The sequence below is a fragment of the Arthroderma uncinatum genome (assembly GCF_011692745.1).
Source record: "Arthroderma uncinatum strain CBS 119779 chromosome Unknown scaffold1, whole genome shotgun sequence".
Lineage (NCBI taxonomy): Eukaryota > Fungi > Ascomycota > Eurotiomycetes > Onygenales > Arthrodermataceae > Arthroderma > Arthroderma uncinatum.
The window spans coordinates 2,238,049-2,256,151 of NW_022983863.1; the positions used below are offsets into that span (position 1 = coordinate 2,238,049).

The 18,103-nt window shown below is 49.7% G+C and overlaps 5 protein-coding genes across 5 annotated transcripts; 3 read left to right on the forward strand and 2 right to left on the reverse strand.

Moving 5' to 3' along the window:
* Positions 1-945: 945 nt before the first annotated feature.
* Positions 946-3,262, forward strand: GIQ15_00690 (manganese resistance protein MNR2; the record flags this gene model as incomplete). Its single annotated transcript, XM_033548107.1, has 3 exons — positions 946-2,852; positions 2,917-3,119; positions 3,192-3,262. The coding sequence occupies 3 exons, from the start codon at positions 946-948 to the stop codon at positions 3,260-3,262; spliced, it is 2,181 nt and encodes a 726-aa protein (XP_033409058.1).
* A 1,058-nt stretch (positions 3,263-4,320) lies between these two features.
* GIQ15_00691 (uncharacterized protein) lies at positions 4,321-7,263 on the reverse strand (the record flags this gene model as incomplete). The annotated part of the gene is made up of 2 exons (XM_033548108.1): positions 4,321-5,858; positions 5,919-7,263. The coding sequence occupies 2 exons, from the start codon at positions 7,261-7,263 to the stop codon at positions 4,321-4,323; spliced, it is 2,883 nt and encodes a 960-aa protein (XP_033409059.1).
* A 1,546-nt stretch (positions 7,264-8,809) lies between these two features.
* On the reverse strand, positions 8,810-10,173 carry GIQ15_00692 (beta-lactamase; the record flags this gene model as incomplete). The annotated part of the gene is made up of 4 exons (XM_033548109.1): positions 8,810-9,195; positions 9,255-9,555; positions 9,608-9,726; positions 9,777-10,173. 4 exons carry the CDS (start codon positions 10,171-10,173, stop codon positions 8,810-8,812), a joined length of 1,203 nt encoding a protein of 400 aa, XP_033409060.1.
* Positions 10,174-10,406: 233 nt separating this feature from the next.
* Positions 10,407-12,233, forward strand: GIQ15_00693 (uncharacterized protein; the record flags this gene model as incomplete). The annotated part of the gene is made up of 1 exon (XM_033548110.1): positions 10,407-12,233. One exon carries the CDS (start codon positions 10,407-10,409, stop codon positions 12,231-12,233), a length of 1,827 nt encoding a protein of 608 aa, XP_033409061.1.
* Positions 12,234-13,800: 1,567 nt separating this feature from the next.
* Positions 13,801-16,785, forward strand: GIQ15_00694 (uncharacterized protein; the record flags this gene model as incomplete). The annotated part of the gene is made up of 5 exons (XM_033548111.1): positions 13,801-14,056; positions 14,158-15,702; positions 15,768-16,075; positions 16,119-16,467; positions 16,532-16,785. 5 exons carry the CDS (start codon positions 13,801-13,803, stop codon positions 16,783-16,785), a joined length of 2,712 nt encoding a protein of 903 aa, XP_033409062.1.
* Positions 16,786-18,103: the final 1,318 nt, after the last annotated feature.

Sequence of the window (18,103 nt, forward strand, 5' to 3'; positions counted from 1 at the left end):
AATCTTTTTGTTTTGTATTTATTCGCTATAGCTGTATTTTAATAGTTCTCAATTTTATTGGAAGTTGACTTTGGATATCACCACCTAACGATCTTCCCCGGCTGACTGACAACGGCCTTGTCCCGGATCCGCGTGTTCTTCAAGATCTCCAAGCCGATCCCCTGATCCGCCTGGCTATGCGGTATCACAGAAAAACCAGATCCAGCATAATTATTGGTTGACGATAGACGCACCACCGCGGCCGGCTGCATGGCTGAGGAATCCGGGCCTGGGAGCCGGAACTGATAAGTCAGCCCTGGGCCGGGATTAGGTTTTGCGCTGAGCCATACCGCCCAAACTTCCAACCACCGACGTCATGCTGCGGTCATCCATGCCAGCATTCGGACATCAACCTCTTCGGCTCATCTTTCTGCTCCATGTCGAGCTCCGCATCTCTCTCCATTAGTCTGCTACCTGCATACGACTCCAAAGTTCCCTAAAAGCGCAATATCTCGGCCGGGATACCCTGATGACATTCAGCCTCGCCCTACTCGCCATCTCCTCTTCGAACGGGCCGGCTTGAGGATGGATTCGGTCAACAACGTCGTGGGGGTAGAAGGGAGTGCGTCGAAGAAAAGAAGACAGAGAGCACCGAGGAAGAAGAGAAATCGGAGACCGTCTTTCGCCCCTGCTCCCGGTGAAAGCGTTCACTGCCAGTCCCCGCTCAGCCGAGTCGATAGCCAAACAAACGACGGTAGCGAGAATGTAAAGAATGCCTCCCCGACGGAGACTCGCCCACGCCCATTTTACAATCTAGGGCGAGTTGGCGGAGGTAATCTCAGCGAGACAAGCCTTGAGAGCGAAGCTTTGCTAGATCACAGGTAAGCGGCGTTTTCGTGGGCGACCTAATCCGTGATATAAATTGTAATTCTAATGTACTCTTTTAAATACTACAGAAACCAACCCATGATGCGCCCACGTCGTGAGAGCAGGCTAGCTCAAAGCTTTCGTCCAGACCAGCCTCTGACGGAGTCGCCATCCAACTCACGCAGCAGAGGCCGCAGGCCTGAGGCGGTACAAGAGGACGAATTTGCCATAACAGATGACCGTTCGCCATTGCTAATCAACCCAATACACAATGGTAGTATTGGGGGGTATGGGGCCGGTGAAATAAGGTCGCCTTACTCTATGCATCAGAATATGGATAACATGGATACCACATCGTCACGGCGATCACCGCAGAACAGTTACATGCCTGATGGCCTTTTGGCTCCTAGGCAGGAATACGATGTCAACAACCCGCCTTCGATGCCTGGGAGCCCGAAAATGGGGCCTGATCTGGGTTACGATAGTACAATGATCACAGGCCCAGGATTTATTCGATCACAATCGCCAGAGGCGATGAGTGCCTCTAGCCTACCCATGGACGCTGTCATCAATATAGATACAGATACCAGAAGACCAGGAGGGCCGTCTCGTCGTACATCAACGTGCCACACCCCTCCAGAGCTCGTTCGCCGGCGAACAGTCGCACTCCCTGTAGAAGAGGACGTATGTTTCCCAACCGGTGGTCTCTCAGATCTCGGCGAGGAAGATCTTCAGTCACGCGCGCAAGCTGAAGGAGACACACGAGGACGTCGACGCCGTGCACGAAGGGTATGGCCAGACCTTTCGGCATTAGACGAATGGAGCCAACAGGAGAAAGAAGCCCGCAGCGGCGCCATCCGCTCAAAGAGAATTAGTGAACCAGTGCTCATTGGCGGGAGGTTAAGAACGCGGAATTTAGTATGGAAGCACGACGAAGAAGAGGAGGCACCTTACCGATTTACCTACTTCAACGAAGACTTTCAGAGTACTCTGCATAGCCAGACTCTGTCGGAGCTTGAACAGCCCGGCCAAACATTCCGGGATCTTTTTATTCCCGAGCCCCCGATACTGGAGGATGAGTCTTCGGAAGACGAAGATGATTTCCGCCCTTACAACGGTGCCATGAACCGTGATAGAACACAATCAACATCCACATACCTGAATCACAATACAAACAACATACCAGATCTCCTATCAGACAATGCAGACGGCGCTTCATCCAAGACCGCCAACGATCACAGCCGGAAAGATAGCCAGCCGAAAGAAACACGATATGGACCCAGGCCCACATTCTGGCTTGACGTTCTCAGCCCTACCGACAGCGAAATGAGAGTAATTTCTAAAGCGTTTGGCATCCATGCCTTGACGGCTGAGGATATCATGATGCAGGAGGCTCGCGAAAAGGTTGAATTGTTCCGAAACTACTATTTCATCAACTATCGTACATTCGAACAGGATGTGAATAGCCCTGATTTCCTTGAGCCAGTGAATATGTACGTGGTAGTATTCCGTGAAGGTCTGCTCAGTTTCCACTTCTCTCGAACCCCCCATCCAGCCAACGTGCGTCGAAGAATTCGCCAACTTAAGGACTACCTGATCCTTAGCGCAGACTGGATATCTTATGCTATCATTGACGACATCACGGATGTTTTTGGTCCTCTTATCCATGCTATTGAAGAGGAGGTTGATGAGATTGACGATATAATTTTACGTCTCCATTCCGACAGCAAAGATATGCGGCCTGACCGCAATGAAAACAACGAAAAGACAGCTGCTCTAGAAGCGAGCCATTCTGGGTCTAATATGCTTCGACAGGTTGGCTCCTGCCGAAAGAAGGTGATGGGCCTTTATAGGTTACTAGGCAATAAGGCAGATGTTATTAAGGGGTTCGCTAAGCGCTGCAACGAGTATTGGGAGGTTGCCCCAAAGTCAGAAATCGGGCTCTACCTCGGTGATATACAAGATCATATTCTGACTATGACGAGCAATCTGACTCACTACGAAACGTACGCCGCTCCTCATCCCATGCATTATATATCATTTACTATAATATACTAATCATTTACCTAGCCTCCTCTCCCGCGCCCACTCCAACTATCTTGCCCAGATAAATATCCGCATGAACGAACGACAAGAGCAGACGGCCGATGTCCTGGGAAAACTTACAGTTCTTGGCACCATCGTGCTTCCAATGAACATCATCTGTGGAATGTGGGGGATGAACGTAAAAGTTCCTGGACAGGATATCGAGAACCTCAACTGGTTCTGGTCAAGTATGTCACCAAAACCCACTCTTTCATTTCATCTCCTACTATGAATACTCGCTAACATCTTCCTTCTTATAGTTACCGCAGGGCTAGTGGTTTTTGCTGTTGTCTGCTTCTATGTTGCGAAACGCGTTTATCGCATCGTGTAAGCAGCACATATATTGCAAACAGAGGAGTGGGTCGTCTTCTATATATTTCCACATTTCCAGCTATTTCACAGGATAGTAGTGTAAGTACCAGCTAGCTCTTGAAGCGTTTTTGATATCAGGTGCTCTAGAACGCTCCTTTTGATTTTGTTTTGAATTGAAAGTTATTTGAATGTTTTTGATATATGAGCATATTTTTTACCCTTCAACTTTTGCAGTTATTGGTATTTATAAAAAAGTTTATGGAGATACTCATTTGTTATTAGCCCTAGAAACACTGTTTGATATTTCCTATATATGTTAATAGTCCCCTGAAAAGTACATAGACACAAGCTTCTATTCCCAGTAATTCATACTATAAATATGCTTCCACTTCTGTATTATAGTTTAATATATTATCTGTTCTTTTCATATTCTGTTTGTCCTGCTCTGTTCTCTGTTTTCATTCGTGGCAATTTCGTATCAGATCGTAAAGTAACATAGGAAAAGGATAGGAGAAGCGAAGAAGGCGAAAGCGAGGCGAGGACAGGGCTTTAAAAAGCCAGCTATATCATCCCACCAAGCCCCGTCTGCTTCTGTCATCAAAAGAGTGCAGTGTGATAGCCAAATAGCAATCATAGGGGCCAGAAGAAACATGAAAAAGGAAAAAAAACCTAGCTTGCGCCCATAACGATTACCCATTCCCCATTCTATTTTGTTGTCATTGTTGTTGTCATGATGTTTCCCCCAGTATATCAAAGAAAAACAGGTTTTTACCCTTGCGGGGGTCAAGTACATAAAGACAAAAGGCAAAGACAAAAAAATGGAAAACAAAAACAAGGAAGTAAAAATAGCATTAAAACAGCTATGCATCATAACAGCAAAGCAACAAGGGTATAAGTGTTTTCTTATAAAAACCGCTTAAAACATAAAAACCGAATCAGGCTTGGAGAAATAAACTAGAAATTCGTTGGAATCATCATATGAAAAAAACGCAAGATGATCCTCTTTTTCAAAAAGATAGAGCATATAGAAAATCCGTTAAAAATATTCGGGAATTCGAAGATAGTCGTACAAAGAATCTATGGCCGGTGGATGTTAGTATCGGATCGAGGCGGCGGGGATGGCGTTATTGACGCGGACTTTATTGTCTCCGCTAGCACCTCCGCCGTGACAGTCTTCGTTGGCGTTATTGAGGTAGTAATAGAGGTAGGCGTAGGCTTTATAATCCCTTTATCTGGTAGGACAGCAACCTTTGCACTAACCGGTGCGCTCTGTACTATCGAGCTAAGCGGAAGCTCATACTTCACAACACCTCTCACAATCAGCTCGAAAGGATGCTGCAAGATCCTTTCCCAACGCAATGAGCCGCCTTCTTCGGTCCTATTTCCTGGCTTGGGAACACGGATTTGAGCCGTTGAATTGGATGCGATGTGTTTCCACGGTGAAGGAGTGAAAGTAAGCGGTGAGTCGAGATGAAAGACGCGGCCAAGGAGCATCGTTTGCGGATTCGGATCCGAGGGGTCGTGAATGGGGTCAGTGCCTTTGTCGACTTTTCCATCTATCGTTTCTCGTTTGGAGATGACTGCGGAATCCGCCTCTACTCCTCTCGCTGCGAGGGAGAGGATAGCGCGCGATTTACTATCGCTTGTGCGAGGAAGTATTCGCATTTCGCCCAAGTCCATAGTATCAACGTCTAGAAATTTACTTTTCGCAAAAATGTTCACATCTAGATAATTAACCGTTAACGTAAAGATGTTCGGGTTAACAGCCTGGACGTCCAAATCCAGCATTAGCTCTGCTTCTGAAGCCAGCACATTTTGAATGCTGCGAATCTGCACATTGCTCAACGCCTTGGTCACGCCGACGATAAACACCGCGGTGCCAGCGCCGAGGAGTATGATGCAGATAAGCAGGAGTGAGCAGAGGGTGACGCGCGCAAACCATCCACGGCGTCGTTCCTCCATATATTCTAGCTGTCGAAGGCTAGAACTGCCTGGTCGGCGGCCATGACGGGAGCGGAGAGCACGGCCATTTGAACTGCCGACAAGGGGTGCGCGCTCGTCGTCTGCACCTTCAGCGTCAAAGTCGTAACCGTAGTCGCCGTCTTGCTTGGAGGTGAAACGCTGAGGCCCACCGTTACTGTTAACCGAGGAATATCGTAATCCCTTGGCTCCAGGCGACTGTTGCGAGAAGAACCGTGCATGGTCGAAGAGTGATGGGTGTGCTCCGTTGCGTGCATGTCGGCCAGTGTGGTGTCTTGTGGTATGTATATTGTGGCCATGACCATTGGTTCGTGAGCTCCCTCGTCCCGAAGACATATTGTCGTCGCCGTCAAATGTATTATAGGTAGTATTTGTGAATTTCATACTTCGTTTTCCAGATATTCCATGGAAGCCAGGTGTATCGCGGAGTGTAGAACGCGTGCGGCCACCGTACTGGTCTAACTGGCTAACAGCTGAGGCAGCAGACGGAGTTCTCGAGTGATATCTATGCTGGCGAGCAGGATGGGGATCACGAGGATTGGATTCATAGACAAATGTCTCTGCAGAATCGGAAGAGTCCGCATCGTCCACAGCACTAGCAACTTTAGCTTCGAAGATATCCGCCTTCGACGACACTAGCACACATTATTAGTACGTTGATGAACAACGAACATGTATATGGAAGGTAGACTTACATGCTCCAGGCGGCACTGTGGTTTTTCTACTCGATTTCTTCTTCTCCTTCTTAGGCCTGATGGTCTCGTCACTCCTTCGTTCTCTTAATGTGCCAGGCCCTCCACGTTCAGTAGTTCCGCCGCCCAGGGGTAATTGCGGTACGGAACTAACAGTCTCCGTCTCAACGGTCATGTTGGTCATGGAAATTTCCCCTGGTTTTCCTCGAGTAGCACTCAAGGATGTAAACGACCGTTTCGGTAACACATCACCGGCAGTTGGCCTGGTTGTAGCTGATGCATTTCTTCGATTTGGGTTAGTGGGGGGCCGAGCAATGGCTTTCCTTCCGCTAGAGTCCGAGCCACTTTCACCGGCAGGTTTAGACAAGGAGTCATCTTTCCCCTTTTCCTTCTCATCTAGTTTAGAGTCGAGGGTGGTATGTGAATCCGTTGGTGTTGGAGTCCCTGCCTCCTCAACAGTTTCGAGCATAGACCCTGCCACACTCCCTGCGCGGGACAGGTTACGACTTATACTCCGCATCTGGCTATCCTCAAAGTCTTCAGCCTGTTTCTCGGATTGCTGCTGCTGCTGTTGTTGTTGCTGCTGTTGTTGCTGCGGTTGCAGTTGCAGTTGATATGGTTGCTGACATCCGCTATCTTTCTCCCTGTACTGTTGTCGTGTTGTTTCAGGAACGGTGGCCGGCAGGCAGAAGGTTGATAGATTAGATTGTGGCTGAGGCGACTTCAGCCCTGGAGAGCGTTGAGATTGGAGGTCGATTGACTTGTTAGTGAACGACGGCGAGATTGGGGAGAGTCGGCTTAATGTCTCGACCGGCGGAGGGAGTAGAGGCTTATTCACTTCCGAAAGCAGTTTCTGGCCGTTCTGCCCTTGCGATTGAGGGGGGTGAGTAGCGGCACCTCCGCTTGGGGAACGAGGGACACTGAGATCCCTGCTGCTCTTCCTTGACCTGGAGATGGATCGAGATGTGGGCGTCGATGAATGGGCGGCTGGATGGGCAATGGTCGAGCGCGGTATGCGCGGTATAGGTGAGGTTTCTCGCGAGGAAGCGACAGAATTGGGGGAAGACGAATGGACAGGTCTGCCATGATGGAGGTGGAGTGCTTTTGGACGCAGTGACGGGTCTGTAGATGTGGAGGCAGGCGAGGGGTGCAGGATGGTTGGAGGAAGTAGGGGATTTGGTCTGGATTGCAGCTGCTCGCGTGCACTGTCGGTGCCATTCCCGTTGGTGCTACTACGGCCATCGGGGCCTGCGGAAGGAGGAGCGTCCTGTCTGACGGCGTAATCAGGTGACGGCGCTGTTGGCGCTGGCCGTGACGGAGACGAGAGGCGGCTAGTAGAAGACGACATGACGGGGGATTGTAGGAAAGGCGATATGGAGAATAGTGCCGTCGTTGTCGAATCCGGGGCTAGAGTGCTGGCACGAAATGATCGGCCAGCGACGGTTGGATGTGCAGGTAATTATCAAAATGAGGCGCTCATAGGTCAACAAAACTCCATAATGTTGAGACTGGCCAGGTCAGAGACGCAGATTGATTTTTCTTTGAGAGAAAAAGAGAGCAAGGTATTTGTCAGATCTGAGCGATTAGAAATGTAGAGTCCGTATAGTCAAGGTGTGCTGCAGCGGATTATACAGGGGTGACGATCATGGTCAGGCTTCCCTCTGTTGTCCAGGTCGAATAACGCAGGCTTGGGCAGGTCCGCAGGTAAAGTAAGCTCGAGTACGGTCCGATCCAGACTCTCCCGCTCAGACGGCCAACGACAGCTGCACGAATTGAGCAGCAAGGGGTCGATATCTGTTTGTCTGCGGCGTGGAGGAGCGAAAGGGCCCAATAAGGACGGCCCACGTCAACAGCGAGGCGAGATTCTCCAACCAGGGCACAGCCAGTGGGAAGGAGACGGCTAGCCAGCGATCGCAGCAGGTCTAAGGAGCCAGCGAAGTGAAGCTGGACATGGAACAGTCCAAGGCGAGGGGAGGCCGTCGACAGGCTGAGGGTCGAGGTTCGATGTTGAAGATGAAGCCGGAAGCTTGTTTATTGGGCTACTGCGAGTGTGTGCTGCAGATGCAGGTGTCGTCGCTTGGGCAGCAACCGGCAACGACAAAAAGCAACCACCGGAGGACGCGAGGAGGGCTGTCAGAGGGAGCGAGGCTGCAGATAAATAGGAGACGGGTGGAGGAAGAGAAAGATGAAGTCGAAGTTTTGAGGTCGAAGTTGAGGTTGTTGAAGAAAGTTGGAGGTTTGAGCCTGGCCACTATTTATGTTACCGTACAGTACATGACAGTATGTATGACTAATGTTACTCTTCTACAGAAGTAACGCTGGAGTTACTTATATCTCGGTCTTAATATTTGTCCGGTAAGAGGAATACGCTACTGATACGGCGGTGAGCAAAGTACCGGTACTTCCTCCCCCATACAAAAAGCCCCTGGATATCGCAGCATCTAAGTCGAGGTACAGTCGGATGTGACTATGTGACGATGTGACGATGTGACGAAGATATGATATGGTGGTGATGGTGATGATGTACGATGATGTATGGTGGTGATGATGATGTGATACAGATATGCAGGCTGGGAGACATGTTTCATCCTCCGAACAGGCTGATATGATGTAACCGATGGCCGAAAGCTGGAAGTGGGAAATGGGAAATGGAAACCTTTGACCGGAGTAAATTGCTGGCAGACAGGGATGAGGATGATATAAAAAAGTACCGAGAGCGCCGACTTGCCCCATCCCTCCTGCTCGGCTCGAGGTACAGATACACATGAGGGCCTCGTATTCAGGGCCTGTCTAGAGCCTTCACTTTCTGTTGTAGGCTCGACCTATATGGCCAGGCCCCTGTCCTATTATTAACATACTTCTATCCTTGGTTCTGGCGGTGACGACAGCGCCCTTCACTGTAACTGCTGGTAGATGGTCGATTCAACGGTATGCCACAGCCTGAGGACATTAGCATCGCCGATGGGCAAGACCTGCGTTGCTATCACGACTCCGATCTCATGCTCACGATCACACCACCAGTAGCAGTTTGGCGCCCCGGCCCAGAAACCGCTGTTTGCACTTCTGCCCAGGGGGGTCGATGTCATCATGAAGGTTAACCCCCACCCGTAGGAGGGCAGTTCCGCAGGGTTAACTGGCGAGATATGGGGCAGCAGCTCGCAGTGAAAGTTGTGCATGTCCGGCACTTGGTTTTGGAACATGGACTCTACCGTTTTGGCAGTTAGGATCCTGTTGCCGGTCGTCGGCGATGTGCCGCCATTGATGAGTGCTGCGAGGATGCCTGTAGCCATTGCATTAGCATCCGCAGAAGATGAAGAATATATAGAAGAGCCTGCATACTAGAATAGTCCCTCATCGTTCCAAAGGCGCCGGCTCCGCCGCCCTGAAAAAATTGTTCTCGCTCTTCGTTAGTCCGAGTTGATAGAGTTGATACAGCCTTAAGCAAGTTATAGTCCATCGGTCTTAATGTTCCGTCGGGATGCCGTCGATGCATGGTAACGAGCTTAGATCTCATCTCGTCGGATGGGAGCAGAGAGATATCCTTGATACTAAGAGGATCAAAGATATTCGACTGGAAATACGCTCCCAGTCTCATGTTGGTAGCTCGCTCGACCACTATACCAGCCCAGTCGATGCTAATCTAGCGACAACTGTTAGTTGGAGGTCTCGAGGTGATATTGGTAAAAACATACACCGTACTCCCACTTCTCGCCGGGCTGATTAACGAGTGGCTGCAGAAACTGGTCAAACTTGCCAGTATTCTCCAGGAATCCCTCCAGTTTCTTATTGCCGTTCGAATATCCAAACCCAGCTACTCAGTTATCAGTCGGTGCACTCCAATGCGGACAAGCCAACACTCACAGGTATGAGAAAGAAGCATGCGAAGTGTGATTCCCTTTTTCTTCGGAACGAGAGTACCATCATCCTGGAGGACTTTCACTTCCTTCAATTCGGGGCAAAGCCTTTCGAGCATCTCGGCATCATCCAAGGACAGTTCCCCCCTTTCAACTAACTGCATGCAGGCAATGCCAGTGATCAGTTTAGTAAAGGACGCCATATAGTACACCGCATCGAGAGCCAAGGGCGCTTCCGAGGCTGCATCTCCTTTATTTCCTGCTGTATGGGCGAGAAGCTCTTCTCCCTGCTTGTTGACCACTACGACGGTCACGCCAGGGAGACCCTTGACCTTATCGACGCAGGCATCGTCGACGGCTTTGCGAATGGCAATGATCCCGTCTGGAGAGATGGATTTGCCCATTTTTAGAGAGTTTACTCTCTAGATTAATTCAGCCTGGATTGTGTAAAATATAGTTATCCCACCCGTGGAAAAATGAAACGCTGAGTGCGGGGGCTCGCATATTATAACTATAGAGCTTCTAGTGCAAGCGGGGGATCAAGCCTAACTATATATTTAATTGTCCGTATAGTTATACAACCACACGATTTCCATAACCACATTCCTCCCCCCAAACGTCAACAGGAGATGTGCAAATGGCCGACATAGAGAGACTTCCCCTGGAGGTTTTGGAGGATATCTGTGAATTTGTCGCTTCCGAGGACGACTGGGCCAGCCTGTGCGGTTTCTCACTTACAAACAGGCGATTCTGTGACGCAGCAAACAAACAACGTTTCAGGGAGATTCGCTTCCTCATCACAAACCGCAAAGAGCTCCATTCAAGCGTGAACCGATGGAATACCGTTTTAGAATCGGGCTGCTATTTTGCGTATGTCCGTCGGCTTGTGCTCTACGACGAAGCTCCAGTCCAAAGTTTCGAGTCCGGCATGCTGGAGGACCCTGCCGATGAAAACATTGACATACTCTCAGGCCAATCTCCCTGCAGCATTTTTGATAAAATGTATGAACGCAACCAATGGACTCTACGGGAGGAAGAAGCATGGGAGCCCCTGGCTCAGCTCATTAGCCGACTTCCAGGCTTGACTGATTTGATATATAACTATATAAAACTGTTCCCGCAGTGTCTGCTAGATGTGCTACACCGGAAGTTGCCCCGGTGCAGACTGCACATATACACCTTCTGCCTAGAGAGCCTATACCGGTTCCCGGATTGCCCATACAATATAGAGCCATATGAGTATACCCTCGCTACATCACCAAACCTATACAGCATTTTTGTGCCTCATTTTTATTTTCGTTCGCCGTTGGTCGACCATAATTACGAAGCTGCTTTGCTGCTCGCATCGGGACTGGCTCCAAATTTGAAGGAGATATACCTGAAGACTATACAAGAATATCCACTTGTAAACCGGAGCGTCCCTAGGCCTACATGGCATGGGTTCTTTCCTGACCGGCCTCAACCCACAATCGGCTTTGGGAAGATAGAGAAATTGGGATTCTCATCTGGCGCTCTGATGGACAACCAGGGGCTCGAGGCCTGGAACAACAATACCTCTTTCTCCCAATTGCGTACTCTTGTTTTGAAGGGCGATATAACCATGGACACGTTTAAGTTGGCTGGGAAATGCGAATTTAACTCGCTTGAAACTCTGGCGTTAGATTTGTCTCTCCTCAGTGAGGAGTATGATAGGCACGAGTTGGATGCAACGGGCAGCTCGTTCCTCAAAAGTCTGTCTCATCCACTTAAGAGCCTAAACTTGCCAGGCTCTTTTTCGACGAAGACTCTCCAGGCTGTTTTGGATAGTCATGGTAGCCATATACAACGACTACGGCTCTCAAGTTCCCCGAAAAAGAAGTGGCCATTTACCTTGTCAGCGGCGATGATCAATAAATTCTCCTTACGATGCTTGAAGCTTGAGGAGTTTACACTAATTGTCGACCGCACAATGGGGAGTCAGGATGAAATTGCTGTCTACCGGGCACTTGGGACACTAGCTAAATTGAAGCATCTTGTAATATATATGGACTTTTGGGGCCCTCAGATTGACGGCAGCTTCAACCATGGAATGATGATAAACTCTGCCATCGATAGGCCATTAGCCCAATCTATATTTCACACAATTATCACCGCTGCTGATCAGGGAAAATCTGCTCTGCGGAGTCTCAAGATCCACTGGAACAGAGCCCGTTATCAATGGGAACACCTACGTGATAGGGAGTATGCAGATGTCGCCCTTGTTCTCCAACGCCATTGGCTATGTACCAGGTCAAGGGACGGCAGCGGCAAACTTCATGTAAAGGAGCTTGGAAGCATGAAGAGAGAGAGAATTGAGACCATCAATCGTCATCCCGAACCCCCCAAGGCCTACGAAGAGACGTTTCGGGACCTCTGGCCAAAAACGCGGGCGCATTGGAGCGACGACTGGTATAGCTTCCCCCTTCAGCTTGGACAGCGAACCTGAACGCGATCACTTGTATAGCGTTACCTTTAGTTATTTTAATTGTGCAATATGAAGGGCCAGACTTTGGTGGATTCAGTGTGTGGTGTACAATGTTGGACGAAGGTGTTCACCATCAATTCGGCCCTATCAAACTGGCCCTATCAAACTCGTATAGGGTGTCGACTCGACGGGAAACATTCAGGTGCAATAATTACATATTTACATCCATTCCTAATATTTATTACGATTTTTCTATTTTTTAAATAGTATGTGCCAGGATGTGCTACCTATCTTTTTTAGCGAAGTAACGGCGCAAGTGACTGCGATACGATTATCTTCTCAAGGTACACATACACCTTCACTGGTGGATACCCGAAACTTTTCACAGAAAAATCTGGAATGCTGACGGGCGGGGGCGACAGCAGGGTAAGTGGCCAGATTTTTGCCCGGCATACAGGTGCATAATACACCCATGCACGATATTCCGACATCTCCAGCATCTCCGCGCCCGTATGTATAAGCAGCGGCATCAGGAGGCCCTTTTAACGGCAGATCGATAAGCAAACGTCATACGTACATATACAGGTACCCAATCCTCTCGACGGATATTCCACACCCCCTGACGTTTCGCGATATATCCGCGGTCTCGGGCAACGGGGCTCAATTAGAGTTGGAAACTGCCTATCAGTAGTTGGCCATTAGAGTGGGAGTAGAATAAGAAAATAGAGAAGAGAAAAGAGAGAAGATGAAGATGAAGATGAAGATGGAGAGAAAAAAGGAGAAAAGAAAGAATGGTTCTGGTTCTGCCGCGGCCCGCCGCCCCCCCTTTGGGCCAACCAGACTTCACTTCTTCGACTTCACTTCTTCGACCTCACCTCTTCGACTTCCACCAGGTCCAGCTGTACCTCCAGCTTCTCCAGATCTACGTCGCCTACTTGCATGCATAAGGAGTGTCATTGGCCCAGTGGCCGTTAAGGATGGCGCCATGCATCGATCGCTGGCGACAAGCGACGCTGCCACGTCTAGGGAGCGCCCGGCAGGGCTGACGGAGGAACTACTCCCAGGTCTATACATAGTAAGATAAAGATGAAAAAAGAAGGCTCCGTGTTCTCCATGGACGCTGGATTAGTGCTGACACGGCGTATAGTTCGCCTCATATCCCAGCCGTCCTATGCTCGGCGTTGCGAAATGGGCGTATCTCCTTGGATCTGCCAGCATTTTCTCCATGGAATCCAGGAATGATGTCATGGGAACACATCCGTATCGCCGTGTATTGAGATGTACGACCTTGTTGCGCACGGCACAGCTCTACCCGCATTGCCCAGTCGAAGGCGCGCATCTCCCTGTATCCTGACGTATAGGATACGGGCCCAGGATCTGCCAAGCTGGAGTTGGGCAAAACGGCCGCCCTGCCCCGCCTGACTTCTTTTATTATTATTCAGAGTTCAGTTCATCCTTGACTTCTTGTTTCTTCCATCATTCTATCATCTGGGTTACAGCCGAGAAATCCCCTCTGACGGCAGATAAAGAGATCCCCGGTCATCGTTAATATCCGCCCAAGGCCCCGTCTTTTCTCTTCTGTGCCAGCATGAGCCTCAGAGAAAGGGAGTACCGCTACTATTACGAAGACGACGACGACGAAGACGACGACCAAGAAATAATCTCGCCTCTGTCCGGAACCCGATCTTCAAACGCCGGTAGCTACTCTATCAAACGCTACGTCATTGTGCCCGACTCGCAGCCCCGTTCCCGCCGGCGCGATTCTGGAAGCGAGCGGTTGCCCCGCCGCCTTAACACAATGGAACGTCGCCAGGAGTATGAATATGTCGACATCGACCACGACTGTAGGTTTTCTCCTTCCTTACTTTACAATCCACTTCCATCTCATACCTATCTTCATCTGCCCATCTGTCTATCCATTAACATCACCATATCATGACTGTAGCTAATGAGTATCGCACCGCCTATCGGGGGTCAGCTACTTACTCCCCCCACGATGACCACGAATATCAGATCGTCCGTCACAGTGCTGATGACATAGAAGATCGTACCGTGGTCCATCGTGCACCCCACGAAGATGACTACTGGTACGAACGTCGCATTCGTGAGTACGACAGCGGTCCTCGAGACCACGACGACCACTACTCAGATCGCTATTCCGATAGTCGGTCTAGTATAGGACACCATCGCCATCGCCATCGTCGCGATCGTGAATATGGTAGCGACGACGAGCATGACCACCGCCGTCGACATATGGCTGAGGGTGCGCTCGCTGGTGTAGGCGCCGCAGAGCTGTGGCGCCGCAACAGCAGAAAGGATAAAGAAAAGGAACACTCTGGCACCCTTTCACGTATAACCACGGACCTGGGTGCGGGTGCCGTCGGCGCATACGCTGTGGAAGCTATATCCAAGCATCGCAGCAAATCCCGCCGCCGCGCAGACTCGCTCGACCGTGGTCGTGATCGTGAGCACTACCGTCATAGGCACCGCTACCACAGCAGACATCATCGCAGCCGGTCTCGTCATGGCCGCAGCCGTTCACGCCATCACCGTTCTCGCTCCTCCTCGTCCCATTCGCATACCAAGGCAATGGCTGGCCTTGGAATTGGCGCTGCAGCCATTGCTGGCGCTGTGGCCCTAGCCCATAAACATGCAGAATCTAAGGCCGAGAAAGAAAAGGCTCTCAAAACCGAGAAGTATCGCGGCCGTAAGAGCCACTCCCGTCGCCGACGTGGTCGCCGGCACTCTCAATCCCCATACTCCTATTCCTCCGACAGTGGGGACTCGGAGAGGCGAAAGAAGAAATCGGCTGAACACCGCAACAAACGCATGGCCGAAGCTGGCCTCGCTGGTGCTACTGTAGCAGGCCTTGTCGAGCACGCTCGCAGCAAATCACGCTCCCGCAAAGGACACCGTTCCCGTTCTCGCTCTCACAGCCGTATAAGGCAAGGTATTCCTATTGCAGCTGCGGGACTGGGTAGTGCCGCCATCGCCGCGATGTATGAGAGCAATAAACAGAAGAAAGCTGACAAGAAGTACGAGAGCGAGAAAGAGGAGCGCCGTCAGTCACGCTCCAGACGTCGACGATCTCACTCTGGTTCTTCATACACGGACGTTGACCGTGGAATGGGCCGGCTAAACATCAATGACGACCCCAGGAATCCACATCCCGAATTAATCCAATATGGTGGCGACCCTGTGTATGGTCGTATCCCAGCGGCAGACTATTATGGACGCCCGGATCAGCCGCGGCTAGAGGATTCTCCTCGCCGACGTAGGAGCCGTCATCACTCCAGGCACGACTCATACAGCGATTCAAGCGAATATGACGGGTCTGATAGCGACGAAAGACGCAGACGGAGAAAGGATAGGAAGAATAGGCGCCGTAGCCATTCGCGCGGTGACCATGGAAATGGGAACTTAGCCACAGGGCTAGCCGCTGCTGGTCTTGCCGCTGGTGCAGGATATGCTGGGCATGAATATGCAAAGCGTACGGCATACCGCACACCCCGTACCATACTTCACAAGTAGTACTCGACTGACCAATGCGTACAGACCACCGCGAACATAAGCGTGATAGCGGCCGTGCTGAGCACCACAGGGACTTCCGTAATTCATATGAGGAAGACTATCCACCACATTCTGGTCCACCGCCAGGCGCTGCTCCTTATCAGCATCCTCCAGCAGCACAGGAGTACTACGGCGCTCCTCCTCCACCAGGACCACCCGGAGGACCACTCGGGGGACAGGGATTTCCACCTCCGCCTGGGCCTCCGCCAGGGCCGGGTTACTTTGCTGGCCCAGGACGACCGGGAGGGCCGTCCGGACATAACGGGTATACAGGATATAGGGGGGACGAGAATGTACGTTTCCACATAACGGTGTCTGACATTATGTAGTACATAGCTAACCGGAGCAGGTGTAAAGATTCCACAAACATCCGACCAGAATCAGAAACAGAACGGATCCGGCGAAAGAGGAGTTGATGCCATCGGAGGTTTGGAGAGGTGGTTATTTGCATCACCAGCTGCAAGCCCCGTTCAAAATAACACACGCCCATTATTCGAACCCCCATCGCCACCTCCCCCCTCTCACACTCACAAGCCCAAGAAGGATAAGGCGCCTACCCGTTCTAAATCCGTCCAATTTGACCTTCCCTCGTCGTGTGACGGGTATGAAAGTGACGATAATGATTCTGCTTCTGATTCCGATGCAACCATCGACTATGCTAGACGATCCTATTCTAGGGATCGTCGTATGTCAAATTCCTATTCCCATTCCCGCAATCCTCGTGACCACCGTGACCATGATACCGATAGCCTCAGCGCCTCGTCCGTTACTTCTTCTACATCCAATGCTTCTTCTTATGCGCCATCCCGCCACTCGGAAAGATATCACAATACCGCCCAGCCCCAGCCTTATTCCCAGTCCAGACCACAACCTTATCCAAACTCTCCCCGGAACCATACCCCTGCACATGTTAGGCGTGAAACCGACCGAGACTCTGATTCTACCATTGAGCTCCCTCCAAGGTTTGATGAACATGGCCGGCCAATTAATAAGCCATTGTTAGACAGATCACCACTACTTGGAGAGAGTTATATTTTTATTCCATGACGATGATGAAATATAATATGAAATAATACAAAAAATAGAGAGATTAGCGCCCGGTTATGCGTTCGTGTTTGTTTCACAGTTTGTCGTTAGAGGGGGGCCATTTGCTTAATGATTTATTACCCAGTTATGTTATACTGTTATCCCTTATGATTATGATCTGATTATGAACCTGTTTTTTATACGTTACGACCTACGTGCTTGTTACCTGTACCTTTTTGGTTTTATTTCTTCGTCTTTTTATTATAACGACCAATGACCCATGCCCATGCCTCATGTCGATTCCCCCTACTTGTGATATGTCATGATAACAAAGCTTCTATTTACAGATTTTGGGTTCATCGCATACGTGAGATGCAATTTGTGTTTAAATCAATGATTAACAAGTTATATAGTTTGCAATAATGAGCTCTCCTTGGCTAACTAATTGCTTTCCTCGCTCACCGGGCGCCATACTACCTCTAAGCGTCAAAAGACAGTAGGAATATCTAATAGAACTATTGTTTTATATAAGATAAGTGGTGGCCTTCAACGAATGAAAACAGCCATAAGCTCAAAGGATATCAGAGTATAATACATTGCAACGGTTAACTCAAAAGAAGACTGACGCCTAGTCTAAGCCAATCCCGTATCTATCTACGTGCCACTGTTTCATGGAAAGGGCAGTATCTTCGGCGTGCGCTTCGGTATCATACGTTAAGGCTGTTGGGTAGACGTCGCTGATACACTCTCCGCTGGGGGTAAAGCCCTTTAAGAGTACGATCAGGGTACTGGCCCAAGATATCAGCTTCTAACTCATCGATGAGATCCTGGACATGCGAGGCGCTGCGCAGTTCGCACTCTTCGACCAGAAAACTTTTTCGATCTCCATTTACTAATATATCTGCAAATGCCGTCCATAGTCGCAGTTGTGCAAGGCGTGCTAATTACCAACATTACCAAGAATAAGATACTATAAAGATGATCAATGGTGGACTAGAGGGCATAAAATCCACACATACCAGCTGAGTAGTTACCAGACTGAGGGCTTATTCAACCTGTTATGTCGTGTTTACAGAAATACAGAAGCAGAGACATAAATCCGAGTTAGAAGTCAGCGTCAAAACTGACGTCATTCGGCAGCATCCTCATCTTTTATTCCATCGAAGGTTTCCAAGGTTGATATTAAAAAAAAATAAAACAAACGACACGCGCATTTCAATATAAATATCGAGGACGACCAGTTGTTTCCTTGAATACACTCAACAGAATACAAAGAAACCTTTATAGGAAGAGGA